This window comes from Muntiacus reevesi, chromosome 4 (genome assembly GCF_963930625.1).
Source record: "Muntiacus reevesi chromosome 4, mMunRee1.1, whole genome shotgun sequence".
In the NCBI taxonomy this organism is placed as follows: Eukaryota; Metazoa; Chordata; class Mammalia; order Artiodactyla; family Cervidae; genus Muntiacus; species Muntiacus reevesi.
In genome coordinates, this window is record NC_089252.1 from 130,025,494 (window position 1) to 130,047,047 (window position 21,554).

General features: G+C 37.6%; 1 protein-coding gene across 2 annotated transcripts in view; it reads left to right on the plus strand.

The window, feature by feature from the left end:
* Positions 1 to 21,554, plus strand: part of TMTC2 (transmembrane O-mannosyltransferase targeting cadherins 2) — a 394,188-nt gene that overhangs the window by 309,919 nt on the left and 62,715 nt on the right. For both annotated transcript variants that reach the window (XR_010663044.1, XM_065934163.1), the window contains one exon: positions 20,204 to 20,318. Coding sequence is in view for 1 of the 2 variants with exons in the window: in XM_065934163.1 (XP_065790235.1) it covers positions 20,204 to 20,318 (115 nt within the window). In the remaining variant the exon portion in view is untranslated. The remainder of the gene's footprint in view (positions 1 to 20,203; positions 20,319 to 21,554) is intronic.

Below are 21,554 nucleotides of genomic sequence, written 5' to 3' on the forward strand. Positions count from 1 at the left end.
TGGTTGTGGATATTCTTAAGGGTATTTATGCCCATGGATTGAATGAATAATGATACTTCAGCTTAAAAATAAAAGTTTAAATGAAATATTAATGTTAAATGAATATTTGTGTAATGTAAATGAAATATTAAATGTTGTTTTGAGTCTTTTTGTAATGCCTTTGCAAATGGTAATGAACATGCCAGAGTGAGTGAGTTTTGTTCTATTGGAAATTCGCTCTGCCTAGTGATTGTGGGTTTTTGTGTTTTGGTTTTTTTTTTAGCTTATTAATGGTACGGGTGACTTGGAGTATGCCATCCAGTTGGGACTAGACAGAGGATATTATAGGAATTTGTAGTGACTGCAATGGCAATTAGAAGGCAGTATCTAAAAGTGTTGTTATATTGTTATTTGTGTTTTAAACCCACTTGTTTTATGCCTTGGGAGAAGGGATTACATTAGAGATTGCCATTTTTTCTTCACGTTGACTTTCAGGAAAGAAAACTAAGAAGATTTATAAAACTGGTTTATTAAGTTAGCTAAATGTAGCCTTGTAGTATGTATAGTCTCTGGGATTAAGATTCATCTGTAAAGTGAAAATATTGATATGGGCTTTCAAAGTGTTTACCAACTCATATTTCACATTGTTACTAATGTATACTTAATTTCTCACTGATCTTTCATCAGAAATTTTAAGGAATGGAAAATAAATAGGCTTCAAACTATGCTATCGGTATTAGTATAATATGTTCATAGCGCATCAAGCTTACAGTGAGCTTCCATGTCCACATAAAATAAATCATATCTGGTCTTTATAGAATTTAATTTATTAATAAGTGAGCATTTGGTGCCTGGATGTCTCTTCTGTGCCTGTTAGCGAAGGGATTCTCCATATATTTTCTTTTGGCTCCAACAGGAAGCTTCTGCTGAAGGAATGAAAGTTAAGACAAGTCCCTCCTTGTTTCTTGATCTTGTTTTGTGTTTTAAAGGATTACTGGAAAACCATTTTGTCAGAAAGAATATTTTATAATTTGTTTTTATAATACATAGTAGTAAATTTGATGTAGACTGAAAAACTAAAACCAGTATGTCTGTTATAAGGTACCTACTATGCATAAATCTGGGACAGATGTCAAGTCATTAGATATTAAGCACCAAACCATAAAAAATTAAAAGGGAACAGATTGTGACAAATTCTAATGAGACGTACTTTTTTATGTAGATCTTGGGTGGTTCTTCTTTTCCTATCTATCTCTTAACCGTATGTTTCTAAGAGCAAAGAATTTAGCCTCCTTTTCTTTATGATTGATCCTTTCTCTCAGTGATGTTCATTTCCAAGGATTCAACTATGTAGTGATGAGTCCTTTTTAAGATTTTCTTTTTTTTTTTCTTTTTAAGATTTTCAAATTTTATTTTATTTAACTATTTGGCTGTGTTGGGCCTTAGTTGTGGCATGCAGGATCTTTGATCTTCATTGCAGTATGTGGGATCTTTAGTTGCTGCATATGAGCTCTTAGTTGTGGCATGTGGGATCTAGTTTCCTGACTAGGGAATTGAACCCCGGGGCCCCTGTGTTGGGAGCACAGAGTCTTAGCCATGGAACCATTAGGGAAGCCCCTATAGTGACCCATCCTGATCTTCTTCCTCCAACTCAATATTTATCAACCACCATAAGTGTTACCAGACTCAGGTCTGACTGCTTGCTGCTCAGAAACCAATGCTCCAGAGGCATGTACTGGTAGAAAGGAAAAGCTGCTTTAATCAGAAGGCTGACTATCTGGGGTGAAGGCAGACTCATGTCCTGACAGCAGCTCAGAAAATTCTGCTCAGCTATGATAGTTTTTAAAGGCAAAAGGGGGAAAGGATCTCTGAGATTCATCAAGGCAAGAGGTCAAGCTCTGCATCTTTTTCCATTGCGTACAGGCTAGCTGACTCCTCATGATCTCTTCAGATGTTAACTTGCCTGTGTTGTCTGCCTGCAGAATTGCTAAGGGGGCTGCTGGGCATAGGAAGCTAGTCATTCTTTAACTATTTAAGCATTCATTCTTTTTTTAATCTAGGGAAAGAATCAACAGGTTAGGCAAGGTATTGTGGGCATTCAGTAGAGCATAAGTCAGGAGTTAGGTTAAATGTTCTAGTGATCTCATTTCTATAAGGTTTAAGCAGAGCACAAATAGACAAACAGGAAAGGGGCAAAAGAGCTCTTACAAATCCTCACTTGTCAGACGTTATTCTGTCCCTATGAGATTAGGCGTGAAAGTCTGTCTTCTGAAATTTCATGCTGACAGAAGGGCACCATATTCTCCGAGGAGTAGATGTTGACATGGCTTTGCAGCATGTCTTTGCTGGCAATCTTAGTTGCCTGCTTACATATATGAGCAGAAAAGTTACAATTATTTTGACACCCACGGTTATTGATTATTATGAACAATAGTATTAATTCCTTTCTCTTGAGGCCAGTTGTGCTCAAGATAGAGCAGTTTATGCCATGGCTGTGGTCTGGTCATCACGCAGTTAGCTTTCCCCTCTGGTAGTAGTTATAGTTGGGGCTTTTTTTATGGTTCAGACAGTAAAGACTCTGCCAGCAATGTAGTAGAGACCCAGGTTCACTCCTTGAGTTAGGAAGATCCCTTGCAGAAGGGAATGGCTACCCACTCCAGTATTCTTGCCTGGAGAATTCAGTGGGCAATTAGTTATAATATCTATAAAACAACTCAAAAATGTGTATCAGAAACTGATAATTAACTACTTGAGCTTGCTCTTTTGTGACTTAGGAGACTTGAGAAACCTCAACTTTTCTGCAAAAAACAGGCAAGGGAGATGGAGAGATCCTTGTGCTTGGGTGGGGGTCAGGAGGGGCAGCAGGATTCTACCCAGTTTCATAAAGGTACAACAGGGAATAAGACAGGCTCCAGTGTAGACTGGAAACTGGAAAGGGAGGCACAAATTATAAAAATGATGATTGAATTATAAGTGCAATTAGTTTTTAAAAGGAGACACACTGTCAACTAGGGGGACTTGACCTGGGTGGCTGGGGTGCAGAAGAGCTATGCCTGATGCATGTAAATGATAAGTAGGAGTTCTCCAGACAAAAGTGTAGAAGAGAGAGGATGCAATGAAGAACATCAAACCAGAGAAAATGCTGAGGCAGAAGGCAAAGCATGTGTCTGGGAATAGTTCAAGGATAGAACTAGAACTGTAGTTAGATGCTAAGGGAAAACACAGGGCATAGACATCCAAACTGAAGTACATCCAAACTGAAGTACATCCAAATTATGAGAACTGATCATTTTTCATCTTGGGTCACAGAGAAGTGTGAAGTTTTTTTAAGTCTATAATTAACTGTGTGTGTGTTTTTTTTTTTTAAATCATTACTACCAACAAGTTTAGAATCCTGAAAATTTATTATTACATTTGTCTAACATTTTGTGATCTTACCGAGTGGTTTCTGACCTTGATCTTGTTTGGTCATTATTTAACCTCTGTGAGGTAGGAATGGATCACAATTACATTTGGCTAAAACAGTAGACAGTATATGTTCAGAATTTTCAAGTGACTCTCAGATCAGAAATTTTCAACATATGTCCATGGTGGGAGAAGAACTTGAAAATCAGCTCTTTCAACTTTTAAGTCCAGAACTTTCTACTGTTACCATCATAGGCTACTATTCTTCAGAATAATTTATGGATATTAAATCTCATTTTAAAAAGTAGTCACTTTTTAAATAGTTAAAGGTAGAAATAGTTAAAACATTGGGTTTGATTTTTCATCAGTGAACACTTAAAGTAAAGCCTGAAAACTATTTAATGGGTTGAATTGGTGAGAGGCGTGTGGTTGCTTTTATTATTCATAATTAAAATAGAATGTGACAGTGAACTGAGATTGGTTGTGTTGAAGCATTTCATTTTTAATCACTTCAGAAATTATAAGAGTAATTTTAAAAATTAAATAAAGTACTAAATATTGGTATTTTCTTGATTAAAAATGAATATATGTTTTTAGCCTTTGCAAAAATTACATGGAGATTCCAATTATGTTCAGTGCTTCAGACTAAAACATTTTGCTAAAATATCAGTGTTTTGTGTGCCTTTATTGCTCAAGGACAGTACCAGCAGTTCACAGGTATGTAATTAGAACAGGATTTTTCTAAATGTTGTTCCAAGCAATTTACTTCTTGCCTAAGATTTTTTACTTCTAAATTCACTTTTATAGCAATATGTTTAGTAATTTAATATAATTTAATCTTCATACCACAATAAACTGTGGAAAATTCTGAAAGAGATGGGAATACCAGACCACCTGACCTGCCTCTTGAGAAATCTGTATGCAGGTCAGGAAGCAACAGTTAGAACTGGACATGGAACAACAGACTGGTTCCAAATAGGAAAAGGAGTACATCAAGGCTATATATTGTCACCCTGCTTATTTAACTTATATGCAGAGTACATCATGAGAAACGCTGGGTTGGAAGAAGCACAAGCTGGAATCAAGATTGCTGGGAGAAATATCAATAACTTCAGATATGCAGATGATACCACCCTTATGGCAGAAAGTGAAGAGGAACTAAAAGCCTCTTGATGAAAGTGAAAGAGGAAAGTGAAAAAGTTGGTTTAAAGCTCAATGTTCAGAAAACTAAGATCATGGCATCTGGTCCCATCACTTCATGGGAAATAGATGGGGAGACAGTGGAAATAGTGTCAGAGTTTATTTTTTTTGGCTTCAAAATCACTGCAGATGGTGAATGCAGTCAAGAAATTAAAAGACACTTACTCCTTGGAAGGAAAGTTATGACCAACCTAGATAGCATATTAAAAAGCATAGGCATTACTTTTCCAACAAAGGTCTGCCTGATCAAGGCTATGGTTTTTCCAGTTGTCATGTATGGATGTGAGAGTTGGACTGTGAAGAAAGCTGAGCACCGAAGAATTGATGCTTTTGAACTGTGGTGTTGGAGAAGACTCTTGAGAGTTCCTTGGACTGCAAGGAGATCCAACCAGTTCATCCTGAAGGAGATCAGTCCTGGGTGTTCATCAGAAGGACTGATGCTAAAGCTGAAACTCCAATACTTTGGCCACCTCATGTGAAGAATTGACTCATTGAAGACCCTGATGCTGGGAGGGACTGGTGGCAGGAGGAGAAGGGGACAACAGAGGATGAGATGGCTGGATGGCATCACCTATTCGATGGGCATGAGTTTGAGTAAGCTCTGGGAGTTGGTGATGGACAGGGAGGCCTGGCGTGCTGAGATTCATGGGGTTGCAGAGTCGGACTCAACTGAGCGACTGAACTGAACTGAATCTTCATACCTGTGTGCATTTTATGTGAGATACTCTCCAGAGACTTTTAGAATTAAAACTTTCCCAGGAGTAAAATATTAAGAAATAAGGAAGAGATTAGCTAAGTTTACAAACCAAAAATAAATGGAAAATTACATGATTTATGTGTTTCAAAAAAAGAAGACAGTTAAAGGACAAACAGTTACATGGTAGGAAATAGTTTACTTAAAAGCAAAGGTAAAAGATAGGGCTACTTAAGATGTGAGAAACTCGATAGAATTATGAGTAAAACAGAACACAAAGACTCAGGGGTATAGTAAGAATAACAAATAATTCTCAAAAGAAGAAATATAACAAGTTTTAAAAGATGGGTAAGCATCCAAGTTCATTAGAAATCAAATTCAGGTAACAATGAATTCCTTTCAGTTGCTCTAGCCTGTATTCTCAGTAATTCTTCTCTTGGTAATATATCTTAGGAAAATACTAATTTTTTTCTGTGTTTAAGGTTATCAACAGAGTAATTGAAGCACAGCATTACTATTAGAGGAAAAAAATTAAAAAACATCTAAATGTCCCAGAAAGGAAAATAAATAAATAAACTATGGTTATTCCCTTTTGAGGAAATATAAATCCTAGGTTAAATTTATAAAGAAAATAATAAGAGGCAACTATCTATTATGCATTATGGTACATGAAGAATCATAAATTATACAAAATACCTATATCATTTAAAAAAGTAAAGTAAAATGAGGAAAAATGTCAAGAATTTAAGCTTTTTGGACTTCTTCAGTTAATTTGGGTGGGCAGGCTTAATATTTTTAATTTTGTTTTCTTTGATAAACATATTAGTTTTTGAAGTAATGATTACCTTAGCAAAATGTGAAAGAATAAGCATCTTAATCTATTGCCCAGTCTGTAGAAAAGATAGGAAAATTATTATAGGAACCAAATAATTATCCAAAAATTATTTACTAGAACTAAATACGTAAAGTTTAAGACATTAAAAATTAGGTGATAAAGGAATAAAAAGTAGAGGAAGGCATCTTGTCTGAATTCTCTTAAATACTGTATTTCCTTGATGAATTCATCAAATAAATATAATGATTGTACAAACATTTACTAAGTGCTTTTATATCCTGAGAAATTCACATGTAGCATCTCATTTAATCACCACAAAAGCTAAGTGGTGAAGTTACCTGTCTCCAGTTTGCAATGAGGAAGGTGAGGTCATCAAGCTATAAGGCAGATTACCTAGGATTTCAGTGCTGTTTAATGTAGAGATAGCATTTGAACTGAAACACTCCTGACTACCACGTTGCACTGACATCATCTCTATGTCAGTGTAAGGGATAAACACAGGTGTTTTACATCTATGGATGCTTTATTGGTGGGTGATACCATATGTGTCAAATACACTGAAAGTTGGGAATCACTCACCTTTTATCATTATTTGGGGCATTCAGAAACAGCAGACTATTTCTATTTATCTTGTCAAACATGAACAACTTATTTAAGGTCCACGCTTCAGTGAATGATGAGACAGTCTTTGTTCGTCTGTTATTTTTTACCTTTTACTCTGAAGCCATAAAAGACTTAAAAATAAGAGAGAGAAATCTCTATGAAATTCATACATTTATTATCAGCATTCCATTCTTGGTTCTGTCTGAATTTCCTTTTGAGGAAAGAGAATGGCGAGAATGTTATATACATATAATATTTACTACTTTGAATCCACTACTTACTGGCCTTTTAAATTGCATTTTCAATTACTTTTTATAGAAATAATATAAAATACTCCTTAAAATATAAACACTAAAACTAAAACTCTTATTATATTCAGTATATATCAATCTATGATTCTTATGCATTGTATACTTGAGTCTTATAAACCTTTTTTCATAAAACACATTTAAAAACTAATTTATTGTGGTAACAGCAATCTGGTGTCATCCAGCCTGACCTCATTGTCATACAAATGGCCACTTGTTAGTCATACAACTGTAAGCAAATTCCAAACCTCTCAGTGCTCCCATTTCCCCATATGGAATATGCCGTATTTCTGAGATTCCAAAATGATATCAGGTCTGACTCACTGTCTTAATCCATTCAGGTTGCTACAACAAAACACCACGGACTGAGTGGCTTATAAACAAACAGAAATGAATTTCTGACAGTTCTGGAATTCTGAGATCAGGGTGCTAGCACTGTCTGGTGAGGGCCCTCCTCTGGATTGCAGACCTCCCCTGTAAAATTGTTTGGGGGAAGAAATGAGGAAGCTCTTTGAGCCATCTTTTATGAGGACACAAATCTCAGAGCATTCATGACCTAATGACCATACAAAGACACTACCTACTAACACCTTGGGGGTTAGGATTACAACATTCAGACCATTTCACCAAAGTTGTATTATATTTCATTATGTTTCTAGAAAGAAATTAATACTACAGTTAAAAGCTATACAAGAATGATAAGATGCTTCATGTTATTAGGATAATTAAATCAATTCAAGTATTATGGCATGGCCAGACTCCAAAGTTTGGAGAATATACATAAAGGAATCTGCTTGGTGTCATGCCAGGCACAAACGTATCTATTAATGCTAGTATTCTTATTATTGAGGTTCAGTCTCAAATATTTGCATTTTTGACCCAGTTGTAGGTGCTTTTATGTATGTTTTGTCACTCCAAGAATCTTAACACTGGGAAAAAATAACATTATGCCTGTTTTACAGAGCAGAATTTAAGATATCAAGAATGTAAGTGATGTATTGAAGGCCCTATGCCTAGTAAGGGTCTGAACCTTGTCTGACCTCCAGCCCATGATATGTTTATGGCCTTATGCTTTAAAAAATTCACTCTAACTAAATGTAAGTCTGTTGAGTCCACAAAGGTGACACAGACTCAGAATGCTGAGATTTTGGTGGAGTGCTGGTGGAGATACTCATGGAGCTCTTATAATCACCTACTTGAAAACCTCAAGAAGGGCAGCTCAGTCACGAAGGTAGGGAAAGAGCCAGAAAGGAGCAGATGGAGGGAGGGGGCTCATGTAGAGAGAGAGTGAAAAGACAGGAGGAAAGGCCCCAGCCCCCACCCTGTGCAGCTTTATTCATGCTATGTCATTTATTCCTTCTGATAACACAGTGAGGTTATCCCTGTTTAAAAAGTGAAGAACCGGAGACTCAAAACCAGAGAATCTTGAATATAACGAGGTGACCTTTCTCCAGCGCTGAAAATAGTACTTCACGCAAAGAAGGTGGCCAGTCAATATTTTATTTAACACAAGAATGACTAAAGAAGGATAGACTGGTTTTCTGTTAGTGTTACTCTTTCCTTTTCTTACCTCCGCTTCCAATTTTTGCATGGAGATAGAAGGAAATGGCAACCCACTCTAGTATTCTTGCCTGGAGAATCCCAGGGACAGGGGAGTCTGGTGGGCTGCCGTCTATGGGGTTGCACAGAGTTGGACACGACTGAAGTGACTGAGCAGAGAGCAGAGGGAATCTACTTTTTTAAAAATAATGTCTGACTAGATCTTGTTCTGCTAAGAGAAAGTGGACTAAGTTCATGCCTTAGTCCATTAAGACTACTGTAACACAATATCGTGCTTAAAAACAACACAAATTTATTCCTGACAGTTCTGAAAGACAAAAGTCCCAAGATCATGCTCAGCTTGATTCAGTGTCTGGGGCCCGCTTCCTTGTTTATAGCCATGTTCTGTCTAGTTCTCCTGTGGTAGAAGGGACAAGGGAGTGCTCTCGGGTCTCTTTTATGAGTGCACTAAGTACCTCTTAAAGACTCTACCTCTGCATAGCACCACTTTAGGGTTAGGCTTTCAACATATGAACGGGAAGACGGCATAGGCTTTCAGACTGTAGCAGCAATTTACATGTATTCTTTTGAAGATTTTATATAGGACTCAAAAAGATAAAAACAAGAAGTTGAGAACTAAAGTTTTGGACTAGGACATATAAAGTGCGTTGGATTTTGGATGGTGGATCAAGGATTTTGGAATGAGGCACAACCAGTCCTACTGTAGATTACTTCCTTGAGTGTGCTTTCTGCTAGCTTCTTTGCCCCTCAAATTCTTAATCTGGAGATGATTTTTACTGCCTCAAATGAGAGGTCATTTATAATTTCATGAAATAGCTAGCATGTAATAAATGCTCATTTGTTGTTTGGCTGCTCAGTTATGTCCAACCAACTCTTTGCAGGCTCATGGACTGCAGCCCACCAGATTTCCCTGTCTTTCACCATCTCCTACAGCTTACTCAAACTCATGTCCATTGAGTCAGTGATGCCATCCAACCATCTCATCCTCTGTTGTCCCCTTCTCCTCCTGCCTTCTATCTTTGCCATCATAGGGTCTTTTCCAACCAGTCAGCTCTTCCCATCAGGTGGCCAAAGTATCAGAGCTTCAGCTTCAACATCAGTCTTTCCAATGAGTATTCAGGGTTGATTTCCTTTGGGATTGACTGGTTGGATCTCCTTGCTCTCCAAGGGTCTCTCAAAAGTCTTCTCCAACACCACATTTCAAAAGCATCAATTCTTTGGCACTCAGCCTTCTTTATGGTCCAACTTGCACATCCATACATGATTGCTGGGAAGACCATGAATTTGACTATATGGACCTTTGTCAGCAAAGTTATCTCTGCTTTCTATTACACTGTCTTGGTTTCTCATAGCTTTTCTTCCAAGGAGCAAGCGTCTTTTAATTTCATGGCTGCATTCACCATCTGCAGTGATTTTGGAACCCAAGAAAATAAAGTCTGTCACCGTTTCCATTGTTTCTCCATCTATTTGCCATGAAGTGACAGGACTGGCTGCCATGATCTTAGTTTTTTGAATGTTGAGTTTTAAGCCAGCTTTTTCACTCTGCCATTTCAGCTTCATCAAGAGACTCTTTAGTTCCTCTTTGCTTTCTGCCATAAGGGTGGTGTCGTCTGTGTATCTGAGGTTATTGATATTTCTTCCTGCAATCTTGATTCCAGCTTGTGCTTCATTTAGCCCAGCATTTCGCATGATGTACTCTGCACATAAGTTAAATGCTGAGTAAATTCTAATAATCTTAAAATTATAGTGAAAACCATACTAATATCCTGGAGAATGAATGAATTGTATAGAACAATTTTTTAATGAAGTATATAAATAAGGGACAGAAGTTAGGGGAAAGGGAGATAGAATAAAGATATAGGAATTAAGAAAAAGAAGAAATCATTACCTGTCAGCATGCAGATGGAAAGACCAGAGACAAAGGGAATAATTGCTTGTAAGAAGAAGAAGGATTATAAATGACAAGCAATTAGGAACAAGAGAAGAGTTGGGGAGGAGAGAGAGAGAGAAGGAGGGAGGGAGGGAGGCTGTCCTCCCAGTCTTAGCGATTTCATTCAGTGACTGAATGTACTTGGGAGCTTGTTTGCAGTCTGCCTCTGCTTAAGTAAGACAGCTGTTCCCAAAGTGTCTGCATCCTGCCATTGACTCCTCCGTGCCCTGTGGACACATTTGTAAGTGAATATCTCCCAAAAGCCCTCAGGAATTTTGTGGAGCACAGTGAAAATACTGAGCTCTTCTTAAGCAGAGGATGTAAGCTCCTTGACCACTTCTCTCCAGTCTCATTACCACCCACCTTAACTTAGTCTCAGAGGCATGTTCCTTTCTGGAGTGACTTCAGTGTCTGCCCTTGAGTCTTGAATATGTCTTATCTCCTTCCTTACAGCTCCCGTGTCTCAGATTACACAACATCCTAGAATAAAATGTGACTACTTCTGCCTGTCTTTAATTAGGTTGTACCCCTCATCTAGTTATGGCTTTGTCCTAATCTTCAGGTGATGAAACTCAGACTGTTTAAAGTCTTAGCCTGAATGTCTTGTCCTTGATGGAGCATACTTGATCCCTATTGAATCTCTTTATTACCTAAATCTATAATGCAATCGGTTGCCTCCCCACTCCTTGCCCCCATACCACTCCTCCCCTTTCTCTGATTTCTTCAATTCCTCCCTGGGCCCCCCTTCTCCTTCTTTGTCCCCTCTAATTCCCACTCTCCATCTGACAGTCCTCATAACTCTCTCGGTTTCATAGCCCTTCTGAAAAGAGTCAGGGGAGAAATAAAAGCAATAAAGCAGCACTGGCCTTCCTGGCCTCCTTTCTGGGTGAGCACAGAGCCCGAGCCTGCTTGTCGTCTAATCTCCTTTGCCCTGGACACCTTTTGTGCCACCTGTCCAATTCAGGCCAGATTCTTGGCCACATGGTCATGTAGGGACAGATCCAGGACCTTCCAGCCTGAAACTGCACTGTCCAGATTGATCGCCTGGGTGTCCTTTTCCTTGTTTTTTAGGCCCACCTCTTTTCTTATCCAGTAACTGTGTCACAGTTACCACTCTGTCTCTGTCTCAGTAAACCAGAGCTTTTATTAACTCAGACTGCCAAAGCACAAAAACATGAAGCAGCAAAACTGGAATTGAAGGGAGAGAGAGATTGGTGTGAAGACTGAGAGCAAACGTCACTCAGACATTCATCAAACCTCCCTTCAGAGAAGCAAAAGAGAAGATTCTCCTCTCTAATTTTACTTCTCCCAGGCATAATGAGCACGTTAACAAGTAGCCTTTCTTCAGTAGAATCTCTTTCCAAAAGCTAGTCTAAATCTTGTGCATTTGGTTATTACCCACCCATCTTATCAGGACTTCACTACTCACCTCCTCAGTTAGAAATAACACAGAAAGTGCTCACTCACCTCTGCTCAAGTTCACTGAATCTTCTTATAATCAGATGTCATAACCATTATTACATGTCAAAACCAGTCAGCCCAAATACTTCCACAGTGCCTTTTATTCTTCCAGTCGTCTGACACTTTGGGAAGAGCCCTGAGGTATAGATAAATGCTTCTGGATACTAGTAATAGACAATAAAGGACGGAAATGGTATGGACCTAATGGAAGCAGAAGACATTAAGAAAAAGTGGCATGAATACACTGGAAACTGTACAAAAAAGATCTTCATGACCCAGATGATCACGATGGTGTGATCACTCATCTAGAGCCAGACATCTTGGAATGAGAAGTCAAGTGGGACTTAGGAAGCATAACTACGAACAAAGCTAGTGGAGGTGATGGAATTCCAGTTGAGCTATTTCAAATCCTCAAAGACGATGCTTTAAAGCGCTGCACACAATATGCCAGCAAGTTTGGGAAACTCAGCAGTAGCCACAGGACTGGAAACGGTCAGTTTTCATTCCAATCCTAAAGAAAGGCAATGCCAAAGAATGCTCAAACGACTGCACAATTGCACTCATTTCACACGCTAGTTAAGTAATGCTCAAAATTCTCCAAGCCTGGCTTCAATAGTATGTGAACCAGGAACTTCCAGATATTCAAGCTGGATTTGGAAAAGGCAGAGGAACCAGAAATCAAATTGCCAACATGTGTTGGATCATCAAAAAAGCAAGAGAGTTCCAGAAAAACATCTACTTCTGCTTTATTGACTATGTCAAAACCTTTGACTGTGTGAACCACAAAAAACTCTGGCAAATTCTCCAAGAGATGGGAATACCAGACCACTTAACCTGCCTCTTAAGAAATCTGTATGCAGGTCAAGAAGCAACAGAACTGGACATGGGACAACAGACTGGTTTCAAATAGGGAAAGGAGTACATCAAGGTTGTATATTGTCACCCTGCTTATTTAACTTATACGCAGAGTACATCATGAGAAATGCTGGGCTGGAAGAAGCACAAGCTGGAATCAAGATTGCTTGGAGAAATATCAATAACCTCAGATATGCAGATGACACCACCCTTATGGCAGAAAGTGAAGAACTTAGGAAAGAACCTCTTGATGAAAGTGAAAGAGGAGGGTGAAAAGTTGCCTTAAAGCTCAGTGTTCAGAAAACTAAGATCGTGGCATCTGGTCCCATCACTTCATGGCAAATAGATGGGGAAACATTGACAGACTTTAGTCTTGGGGACTCCAAAATCACTGCTGATGGTAACTGCAGCTGTGAAATTAAAAGATGCTCACCGCTTGGAAGAAAAGTTATGACCAACCTAGATGGCATATTAAAAAACAGAGACATTACCTTGCCAACAACATTCCATCTAATCAAAGCTGTGGTTTTTCCAGTAGTCATGTATGGACTCTAAAAAAAGCTGAGCACCATAGAATTGATGCTTTTGAACTGTGGTGTTGGAGAAAACTCTTGAGAGTCCCTTAGACTGCAAGGAGATCCAATCAGTCCATCCTAAAGGAAGTCATTCCTGAATATTCTTTGAAAGGACTGATGTTGAAGCTGAAACTCCAATACTTTGGCCACCTGATGTAAAGAACTGACTCATTGGAAAAGGCCCTGATGCTGGGAAAGATTGAAGGTGGGAGGAGAAGGGGACAATGATGAGATGGCTGGATGGCATCACCGTCTCAATGGACATGAACTTGAGTAAACTCTGGGAGTTGGTGATGGACATGGAGTCGTGGGGTGTTGCAATCCATGCGGTCACGAAGAGTCGGACATGACTGAGCAAATGAACTGAACTGAACACTTACCTTGTGCCATTTATCTATATTTAAATTTGATTATAAGTTGAGCAAAGCCAAGCAATTCACCTCCATCTAGAAATGATGCAGTTTGCTTGTGGTACCTTGCACAACTCCGTTTTCAAATTTATATACATTTTATAGTTAAACTATCTTCATAATCTCCCTTTTCCTCTGCTAGATGGAAACTGTTCCAAAAATAAATGTTGCATTTATCTTCTTATCCCCATATCTTGGGTTGGATACTTTAAACTTCAACTTGTTATTTTCACAAATGGTTGGAATTATTTCACAGTGCAATAGAATATAATAAATTTTAGACACCTTTCATAGTTTGAACTTTTCTGAAATTTAATGTCTTTGAAGGTATTAACATAATTAATGTCTGGATCACTTACATTCCAAGGGAAATTCAAAGGTCTGAAATCAGGCCACCATGGTGCTCAAGTACAAGAGGCACATTCACAGAGACTAGTTGCGAATGGCACCCTCGTGTAGTGTGCACGTGTGACCCTTCACCGCAGCCTTGCCTAAGGTCACTGTGAGGTGAGAGGCTATGAATAGGCAAGCACCTGATGACCTGGGCTGGCTAGGTTTTAACTTGGTCTGGAAGAAGAAGCAGTTAGCCTATGAGAGCTAACTGCCGCATAGAGCCGCATAGAGCTATGACTCGGCTAATTCAGTCCTGCCATTGAATATGTATTTAGTAAATCCCCACTGTGTGCCAGGAATCAAGAGTAAGCCACTGTAATATCTGGGGTAGAGCATTCCAGGCGGAGAGAATGGAAAAAGACCCTGGTGAAGAGGTCTTTGTTACTCTGATGTGTTAGATGACCAGCAGGAGCCTACTGTAGATTCAGTGAACAAGAGGGAGAGAAGTGGAAAACAAAGGAGATGAGGTCGGAGAAGCATGTGAAGGTTGAGTGTAGAACTCTGTGTTGGTCACATCGGGCAGGATAGTCCAGTGTGATGACTTTCAACTTTCCTGAGCCAGCTGTGGAATGACAGGACCCCTGACTGCTGTGTTGAGAGTAGCCTGTAGAATCAGGGGCAGAGGTGTAGAGACCCATAGGGAAGTCACTGCTGGTATCCAGGGGGAGAGGGTGGTTTGAGACAGGGTGGCATCGGAAGTAAGACAGTTCTAGATATATTCTGATAATCTGATGTCCTCTCTGAGGGGACTATTTTAACAAAAATTCTCTGTTCTACCTGAAGATTTTCATTTGCCTTTAACCATTTTTAAAGGCTATGTATGAGTGATTTTTCCTCAAGAGAATTGGATTATCACATCACTTATTACTGATTGTTTTAGTTTCTTAATTTAGTTGCACTGATCATAAGACTGAGTTTTTCATAATATTTTTAGTGAGAAATGACAGTCCCAACTAATCATGGGAGTTTAAATGCAGAACATCTGGAAAGCGGTGTTTGAACCTACAGCTTAAGGCCAGCTTACAGTTTTATGAGTTTCTACCTTTCAGACAGCTTTTTAAATCCAGGAATTAATGAAAGATTGATCTTCACAGGCTTGTCATATTGATATGTTGGTAAAAATCTACAAAGTAGTTAAATTATTCAGTGAGACAGTTGTCTAGAGAAGAAGCAGCATACCTCTAATGCTGAAATAGTTGAATTCAAAACTCTCAACTCCTTTCCCCTTCCCCCTGTGAGGTTACTTACACTCTGGGCCTCTAGAGAAAGTTTTCTCTTTTTATATCCTCTTCTGCCTTTCCCTGCTCAATGTATTTTTTGTTTTATAACTTTTCATCTTTTTTTTTTTTTGTCTTTCTCCCTTTAATTGGATACTAGGAAATAAGATGATTGTAATGAACTTGGGTAAGACAAATTACAAACAAAGAAATAATGATAAGGTATGGTAGCACAGTACACCCAGAGAACAAAATGTATTTTACTTAAATTTTTGTGGTTTCTTTATTTGAAATTCTACTCAATTATCAAGCGCAAAGAATGTGTTTGTCTACTGTATGTGAAAGAGAAGTGATTTCTCAGAGATCTAGCCTGTTAATGAGGAATAATGCTCTTAGATCTCATTTTGAGTTTGAGAGAGTAAACTTATATGTAGTATTTCTTATTCATATACATATGTATTTCTAGCTGTACATGTATGCAGAACCTGGTCATTATGCCTATGACGTGAGGGAGGGCATGTCACATGCAGTTGATTTCCAGAAGAGCTCAGTCTTACTGGTAGCTAATCTCAGACAGGAGTCCAGGGTATGGTGCAAAACATTCATTTTCTTGTTCGCGTAAGATAGCTGGCTCTTAAGCTGTGGGCCCTGTACTGGCAGCATCAGTTTTCTGTAGGAACTTCTTAAAAATGAAAATCATAGGCTCTGCCCTAGACCCACTGCATCTGAAATTTTAGGAACAGGACCTAGCTCTCTGTTTTATCAAATCCTCAAAGTGAGTATGATACGTCCTAACACTGGAGAAGCACTGAGAAAGGCAGTCTTTCAGGCCTTGCAGATCTGCCAGTGTGGATGGGCTCCCCAGAGGGCCTGCACCCTCAAGTTTTCTTCCTTTCTGTTCTAGCTCCCTTCACTGCCCGCAGTGTCCTGACTCAGTCCTGTCTCAGAAGGAAAGTGAAAGTGTTAGCCATTCAGTTGTGTCAGACTCTTTGAGAGTCCATGGACTGTAGCCCACCAGGCTCCTCTGTCCATGGGATTCTCCAAGCAAGAATACTGGAGTGGGTAGCATTCCCTTCTCCAGAGGATCTTCCCAACCCAGGGATCGATCCTGGATCTCCCGTGCTGCAGGCAGATTCTTTACCGTCTGAGCCACCAGAGAAGCCTCAATCTCAGAGCCCCAGTAGGAGATCCAGCTCACCAAGCTTCAGGATCTGGCTCAGTGTTGGTGGGCTCAATGGTCAACCTTTGTATTCTTCAGTGAAGAGTACTTCTGGCTCACTTGCTAGTACTGATCTCTTCTTCTAGCCTTGATTCAGTGCTTTATTATGTAAAACAGTTCACCTCCCAATAGTAATCAAGACAAGAGGATTAAGATCACCAGCCTGTCACATGTGCTAGAAATGGGGCAGTCATGGTGGAACAATTCTGGTTTATCACCCCTTGTTCCAATACAATTAACAATACCATTCTCTTTTACTCTTGTAAGTGCTCTAGTTTAGACTGGTAAATTATATTACAGTGAACTTAAACAGTAAGCAATTCTAACACTACTGGAAAGTGATCAAAGAAGGCTTCACCAAAAAGGAAGTGTTTTAGGAAAGGAGGAGTGTTTAAGAAGGAAGTGAAACATGTCCTATTATACTATGTGGGCAAGACAGGCAGCCTGGAGATTGGGGCGGGACAAGGCAGAGAAACTGTAGAGGCTGGGAGTTGAGGGCCAAATAAGGATGTGAAGCAGCAGGTTACACTAAGGGAAGCAGGGTAGTTCAGAGTCTGGAGCTGGGCTATGGTGGGAGCAATAATAGAAGAAGCTAGTAGAAGAGGAGCTATTAAGGTAGTCTTTTAGGAGTAAGAGCAAATTTTGTTATTCCCCAATAACATATCAATTTGGGATCTTTGGATAATTATGTAGAGGAAACCTAGCATGTCTTTACTTCTTTATTTATGTTGGTTCTGTGTATTTGAAATGCTTTTTGCTCTATTTTTCCATCGGTTGTGAGCTCTATTGCAAGCAACTGTTTACTGTATAACACAGTATAATAATAATGTATCAATATTTTCGACTTTGGTTCAGATTTTCAAATTCACTTAAAAAACACCACATGATTCACATTGCCTAATGTTTTATAACTTTATAATAGCAGAACACTAACTGGACTATTGAGATCTATGACTTATTGAGAACAGAATGGAGGGAATTAAGCAGATACTTTACTCATATGTTGTATTATTGTTTTTCTGCATGTTAATATGATGAATGAATCCTCCTGTTAGAAAATTATCATATAGGAATTTTTTTTTTGGGGGTCACCATTTGCAGTATTAAAAATTATGTGCTTCATGTAGTTTTGGGATCTTGAAAGCTGCTACAAAGTCTATGTTCTGTGGCAAAGTTTACCTAAACTGTAAGGAAATGTTTTAAAATATTTTAAAAATTGCCTATTTGATTTTACATAACTAATTAGTTACTCTTTTTTTGTTGTTGATGAACATCAGAGATAACGTTCAGCATTAGTAGAACTTGAAAGGCTTTACCCTGGTCATTGCATATCACCTGTCCTTCTAGGTCATTGAGTATCATTGTCTTCATCGCCTTGACTTCTTGTCACTGTCCCTCTGTTTCTGCATGGACAGTATAGATTTCATTTTTTTCCTCCAGAACTAATATATCTCCTTTTCCTTTTACCATCTGGAATAATAAGATAACCTTCATTATTCCATTAATTGTTGCATTTCCCTTCTATTAATACAGAATACATTTTCAGAATTAATAACTGGAAAGGAAAAAGAATAATTAATAAATTCCTACATTATCCTTTGTTTAAATATCACATAAGTAATTAGTATATTTATTAATACATTTAGTTAGGTAAATAGGCCTTGAAGATAGGTAGCAATTAATATTATGTTCTAATTTTTAATCTGTAAGAAGCATAACTAACTGAAAAATGAGTTTAGCCTGGTATCCTGTACCAAGGCATATGTGCAGAGATATTAATATTCAGTATGTTGCAGATTGTCTATTTTTTGTCCTACTTTATTAAAACCTCATATACTTTAAATTGAATCTCATTTCAACATGTCTGTAGAGTTAATGTCTACATGAATTCCTTAAATAATACATTTTTCTATGTATCAACATTACTTACAACTCTGTTTTCTTAATAGTTTTCTGATCCCCAAATTATGTTTGTTTTGGGAGATGAGAAAGGTGCCAAATGTTTTTTGAAAAACTAAGAAAGTGATATAAAACGTTTTGTAGAAACAACTAAAGGACCTCCAACTCCTGTCAAAAAAGTAGGATTAAAAGCCTAGGCCTGGCTTTACTCTCCACTCTTTACCAGTTGAAGTTTAGAAGCCAGGCTTAAGTACAAGCAGTGACTGTGGTTGATTATAAAACCTTAAAGTGGAAAGTTTCCTCTGTATTTTAAGAACTGCCTTTTAGATCAGAAGATAATTTGTAATATTTACTAGATAAGCAGTAAGCAAAGAATTTACCATTTTTAAAGTTTTTCAGTTTCTTTGTATGCCTTAGGACTTGTAAATCATTTTTCCAGCAATATTTCATAGTGTGAAAGTCTTGAACTCTAAGAAAACAGGAATCTCAAAACAAACAAAATAAAATTAAACAACTCTATAAACCTGTCAGTTGCCTAGGTAGTTTCTGTATACCTCTGTCCTCCCTTGATTTGATTTTCATTTGATTATCTGTATCAGATAAGGTTTAACATCATTACTTTTGCTGCTAATAAATCCTGACCTATAGAAAACAGCCTGATCTCTCTGTTTGCATATTTACAGCCTTAAAATTGGTCCCAACTTTTTTCACCTTTCTTTGCCTTTACAATATGATTTTTGGGTAGCATCATACAACAGTTCTTGAGAGAGAGTTTTGAAGAATTGTGTGGCTTTATCTGCAATAATTTTAACCTTGCAAAGCTGACCTGAAAGTAATCTCAAAAATGTGAATTTGTGAATATTCTTTCGTGTTTAGTAGTCAATCTATAAGATAATCCTAAGCCAATCTTTCTATGTTCTTTCAATAATTCTAGTGTTACTTAGATAAGGAAATAAATGTATCTTAATATGGGTAGTATGGTGCATAGGCATCAGAGACAAAAACTGCTTTAAAGGACCAATAATTAAAATCAACTCAACTTATTATCGTATATCTTTTTTTCCTACAAAGCAACTCTCACCTTAGAGTCTCAGAGGTTTATAGCTAATAATTAAATTTTACAGTAGTGATGCAACATAATGATTATAGTGACTTACATAGGTGAAACAACTAATGTTTAAACCAGTTGATGAGTGGCTTACTGAAATATATTGCACCTGAGCTATAGATTTAGCAGAACTAACATAGTGCCTTAATCCCCACTTTGACCATCAGAAAACTAAAATCTTCCCAGAAAATTTTTTGTTTTGTTACACTTAAAACATATATATATATATATATATTACATATTTGTAACATACCTTTAAATTTGTTCATTTTATTTCTTGCTTCAATAGTCTATGGAAGATTTTTAAGAAAAAAAAATGTGTTAATGTAACAGATTTGGTGCAGTGTTCTGCAATGTTCTACAATGTTCTGCAATTTTTGAAAGGCATATAAAATATGCCTGAATAATGAGCATGTAGATGTGCGGCACACATAAATCTTAGCTTTGTATCACCTTTACCACAGTTCTTACAGTTTTCTCTATAGCAGCTTTAGTTGTTTCACAGGATTATTATTTTCTAGGTTGCAGCTCACTTGACTTCATGCTTTGCAGGTCAGTTTCTTCTGGAGGAAGCCCGCCTCATAGAAGCAGCTGAGATGGCGAAAAAGGCAGCTGAACTGGACAGCACCGAGTTTGATGTTGTCTTCAATGCTGCCCACATGCTCAGGTATGGTTTTGCTAGTGTGCCTGTAAGGACTAACACTAGAGCTTTAAACCTATTCAATTAATCTAATTTAATCAATTATACTGATTCCCCTTTTTGTAAGTACCACCTTACACTACATTCCAAAATGAATTATGCTGCTTAATCATGTTAAAATCAGTTGGGTCTGTTTAATTCATTATGATTTATGTGCCCAGTATATAGAGTATATGAGAGTTTAGGATTCTCTGAAAATTATTTGAGACCCTTTTCCATTAAAAAATAATTGTCAATAAAATACAAAAGGAAAACTGCAAAATTGGAATGAATAATTGTCTAATTAAATTTCTCCAAGACAGGACATGTGTCAATTAGTCAACTGCATCTCAGTATTTGTGTTTTGTATTAATTATTTTGAATGTGGCACGTGAATACATTTTATTATGCTTGATAGTAGAGAGGATTATCAAATATAAATATTCTGAAGGCCTATCAAATTCAAAGATGGCCCTATAATTAACATTGTTGTTACATGTTGAAGTAGTATGTTTTTAAACCTATTTATGCATCTCTTCTCAGAAAGATTGTTTTGGAGACTAATTACAATAATTCAAAACAATTAAAAGTCATATGAACAGTTTTTGTGTCAATATAAAATGAAAGTGAATGCATTAAAGGAGGATGTTTTTAAGAAACTCAAATGATTTATACAGTTGTTCAAAAAGCATTATTTATTCTATTAGCCATGTATACACCCCTTCAAGTGGTTACTTGAAATCCACTCTAAAAATCTCCATGCAGGTGCTTCCTTAGGTAACATTCCCACTGTGGCTCAGAGCCTGGCTTCTGGGAAGTTTCTGATTACATGGATCACTCTTACCTGGGAAGAAGAATAACAGAGAATTGGTCCACCTTTGGATGATTTTAAAAGACGGACTTTTGAGAAAAATTGAGGAACATTTAAAAATAAAAATTTTTTGAGATGATTGTAGATTTGCTTGCAGTTAAGAAACAACACAGAGAGATCCCTATACAATTTATCCACTTTCCCCAATGGTGATATCTTGTAGAACTACCATACAGTATCAAAACTAGTATTTTGACATTGATAATAATCTACTGGTTTCCCCAGTTTTACTTATACCATTGTGTGTATCTGTGTGTATTTAGTTTTGTGCACTTTTATTACACGTATCAGTTTGTGTATCCATCATTCCAGTCAAAATACAGACGATTTCGATCACCACAAGCATCCTGTCC